General features: G+C 42.7%; 1 protein-coding gene across 1 annotated transcript; it reads left to right on the top strand.

Annotated features, from left to right (window-relative positions):
• Window positions 1–331: 331 nt before the first annotated feature.
• Window positions 332–1,129, top strand: LOC122296689. Its single transcript, XM_043106492.1, has one exon. The coding sequence runs from the start codon at window positions 332–334 to the stop codon at window positions 1,127–1,129; it is 798 nt and encodes a 265-aa protein (XP_042962426.1).
• Window positions 1,130–3,505: the final 2,376 nt, after the last annotated feature.

The raw sequence follows: 3,505 nt of genomic DNA, 5'->3' as shown, positions 1-3,505 counted from the left end.
TATGTATAACTATATAGTCTATTAGTCTATTACATATATATATATAGTCTATTATATTAATACAATTTAAATTTTATGACCTAATACTAAATACTAATAATCTAATACTATATTACTATTAGTATTATACTTTAAGTCTATGTATAATACTATAAATTAGTATATAAATCATTATACTAAATAATCATATATAAAATAATGATATAGTAACACTAATACTAAATTAATATAATTGATTGTAAAAGTAGGCCCTCCTTTGTTGAGTGAGGTTTTCCGCTTTGTTGCTTGACAAAGCTCTAGTCTCTTGGACGTTAGTCTTGAGAGGGTCACCATGAAAGAAGATCTCACACAACGATGGAGCTCCCTGAAACTTACAGAAGCAGAACAGCAGGAGCTATTCTTACCAGATGAAGACATACTATCTTCCAATCCGAGAGGCAACTTGTGCCTCCTTGCCTCTATACTAAATGACAGAACATTGAACCGAGAAGCATTCAAAAACACAATGGCTAAGGTATGGAATACTTCCGGTTGGCTAACTTTCAAAGAATTTTGTCCCAACAAGTTCTTACTGGAGTTCCAACTTTTGTCCGACAAAAAGAAAGTACTTCATGGAAGGCCCTGGTCCTTCGACTGTCACCGTATATGCCTTAAGGAGTTCGAGAGTGACTTGTCTCCCATCGAAGTGCAATTCAACTTGGAGCCTTTCTGGGTACAAGCCCACAACCTCCCCTTCGTAGGCATGAACAGACAATTGGGGGAAAGGATAGGGGAAGCAATTGGCAAGGTCCATACGGTGGAAGTAGACGATCAGGGACATGGGTGGGGGAGTTTCCTAAGAATCAAAGTAGACGTGGATGTCACCAAGCCACTGGTGCATGGTCGGATGGTTAACTTAGGAGGTAAACAATCTCGGTCACATTTCAAATATGAACGCCTACCCAATTTCTGTTTCAAATGTGGTTTACTCAAACATGTAAATGGCAAATGTCCCAACTTTGGTCTGACTAACCAATCCCAAGACCAGTACAGGCAATGGATGAGAGCTCCCAACTCCTTCCCACCTCAAGTTCCTGTGAAGAAATATGGAGGGACACCGGAGTACTCATCTCAGGGATCACCTCCTTGAAAGCAGGCAGAGAGAGAAGGTGAACAGAGAGAGGGCCATGAGGTGTCACAATCAACAGAAGTGGTTGAGGAGGCATGGCAGGACATGCCTGCCTGTGTCAATGCCTCAAAAAGAACCCTGACCATCCCTAGTCAACCAAGCCAGAGTAGGGACACACCAGCTGAACAACTTTCCAACAACCCGAGAATGCATGTAGATCCCTTAAACCCTGGGATACTTGTAGAGCCTATCGAGGACCAACTCAGGCCCACTAAGGAAATTGCACAGGTTTGTCCCTCAAGACACTCTTCCCTTCTAATGTATATGACAATTGCAAGGCAACTGTTGAGTCCATCCCGGGTAAAGCTCTTTCTCCCTTGAAACCAAAACTTTCCTTTCCTGGTAACCCTACCAATGATACACGACCAATGCAAACCCCTCTTACCAAAGGCAACACCTGGAAAAGGAAGGCAAGAAACCAGAACTCAACCCTCTCAGACATCACTAATAATCAAAATGCCACCCTCTCTCTTAGCAAAGCCAAAAGATCCGCGTCATTGATAGAGACAAGGTTTCACACCCATGGAACTAAAAGACCCAAAACCAAGCTCATTCCTACAAGGAGCCAAAATTAGGTACCTAAGGTGGAGGCTGTTCAGCAGCCCCACCATACCAAATGAATTGCTTGAGTTGGAATTGCCGGGGGCTTGAGAATCCCCGGACAATTCATGAAGTTCACCTACTGGTGAAGACTAAGTCCCCACATTTGGTCTTTCTTATCGAGATCAAGTGTAGTAGTAACAAGATGGAGACCATTCGGCATAAATTGGGTTTTGACTATTGCTTCACTGTAAACAGTAGGGGTAGAAGTGGGGGATTGGCCTTTCTCTAGAACTCTAATATCGAGCTTAAAATTTCTACTTACACCAACTGGCACATCTTAGCTACCATCAAATTACCTAGTGACAAAGCCCCCTGGATGACCACAGGCTTTTATGGCCACCCAACAGAGCCAAAAGAAGAGAAACTTGGCACTTACTTAGAGAGCTAATCCCTACAACAAATTTCCCTTGGCTTTGATTCAGTGACTTCAATGAGATCACCAACATTGATGAAAAATTCAGGGCTGCTTTCAAACCCTACAGACAAATCAGGGACTTTAGAACAGTACTAGACCAGTGTGACCTAAATGACTTAGGATACAATAGGGAGGGTGAGCAATTTACAAAAGAAAGACTAGATAGGGCTCTTGGGAATACCACATGGATAGCCAAGTTTGAGGACAACTTAGTCTGTCGCTTGACAGCAACCTCCTCAGATCACATACCCCTATTGGTTCAAATCCAGATCAACCCAAAAATAACAAAACAAGTGAGGCCATTCAGGTGTGAAGCACTCTGGAGCAAAAAAGAGGGCTGTGAGGCTCTGATCAAACAATACTGGGACAAGGCAATAGGCCAGTCAAGCCCTCTAATAGACTCTCTCACTGGTTTAAGGTTTTGTCAAGAGGGATTGAAAAGCTGGAGTAAGGAAATAAGGAGAAGCCAAGTGGCACTCATTAAGGAAAAATTGACAATTCTCAACTCCCTCAAAGAAACTAACGAGGGGCACCTCTACACAGACATAAAAAAGCTTCAGAAGGAGGTGAACTTGATGCTAGTGGCAGAAAATACTAAGTGGCAGCAAAGGGCCAAACAAAATTGGCTAAGAGGAGGGGACATGAAAACTTCTTTCTTCCACAAATGTGCTAGTCAAAGAAGAAAACAAAATCTCATTTGCAACATCAAGGATGAAGTAGGTAATGAGATCACTTGTCAGAAGGGGATTAGCCAAATCTTTCAAAGTTTTTTCCAAGGCCTCTTCACTTCATCTAGCCCAACAGGCATTGTTGAATGCACAATTGATATGCCAAGGAAACTCTCCAATGAAATGAACACCACCCTAGCTAGACCCTTTACTGCAATTGAAGTAAAAGAATCCTTGTTCAGCATGAACCCTCTGGGCTCACCTGGACCAAATGTTCCTGCATGTTTCTACCAAGACCATTGGTCCATCATAGGACCACGAGTCTCCTCTGCAGTTCTAGAGGCCTTGAACAAAGGCCAGTGGTCAAAGGGCCTAAATGATACCCTTATTGCCCTGATCCCAAAGAAATCTTCCCCTTCCCTAGTGACTAACTTCAGGCCCGTCAGTCTTTGTAATGTCCTCTACAAGATCATAGCCAAGACCTTGGCAAACAGGCTGAAACTAGTGCTTCCAGACATAATTTCCCCAACCCAAACAACCTTTGTCCCAGGCAGGCTGATAATAGACAACATAATAGTGGCTTTTGAGTCACTACATACAATGAAGGCCAGATTGAAAGGTAGAGATGGTTTCCTAGCTCTCAAACTTGAT

The sequence above is a fragment of the Carya illinoinensis genome, chromosome 15 (assembly GCF_018687715.1).
Source record: "Carya illinoinensis cultivar Pawnee chromosome 15, C.illinoinensisPawnee_v1, whole genome shotgun sequence".
Lineage (NCBI taxonomy): Eukaryota > Viridiplantae > Streptophyta > Magnoliopsida > Fagales > Juglandaceae > Carya > Carya illinoinensis.
This window is presented reverse-complemented; position numbering and strand designations above follow the sequence as displayed.

What these genes read in the sequence shown, in the direction of transcription:
- LOC122296689 (XM_043106492.1), top strand. Translation starts at nt 332, where the DNA reads ATGAAAGAAGATCTCACACAACGATGGAGCTCCCTGAAACTTACAGAA.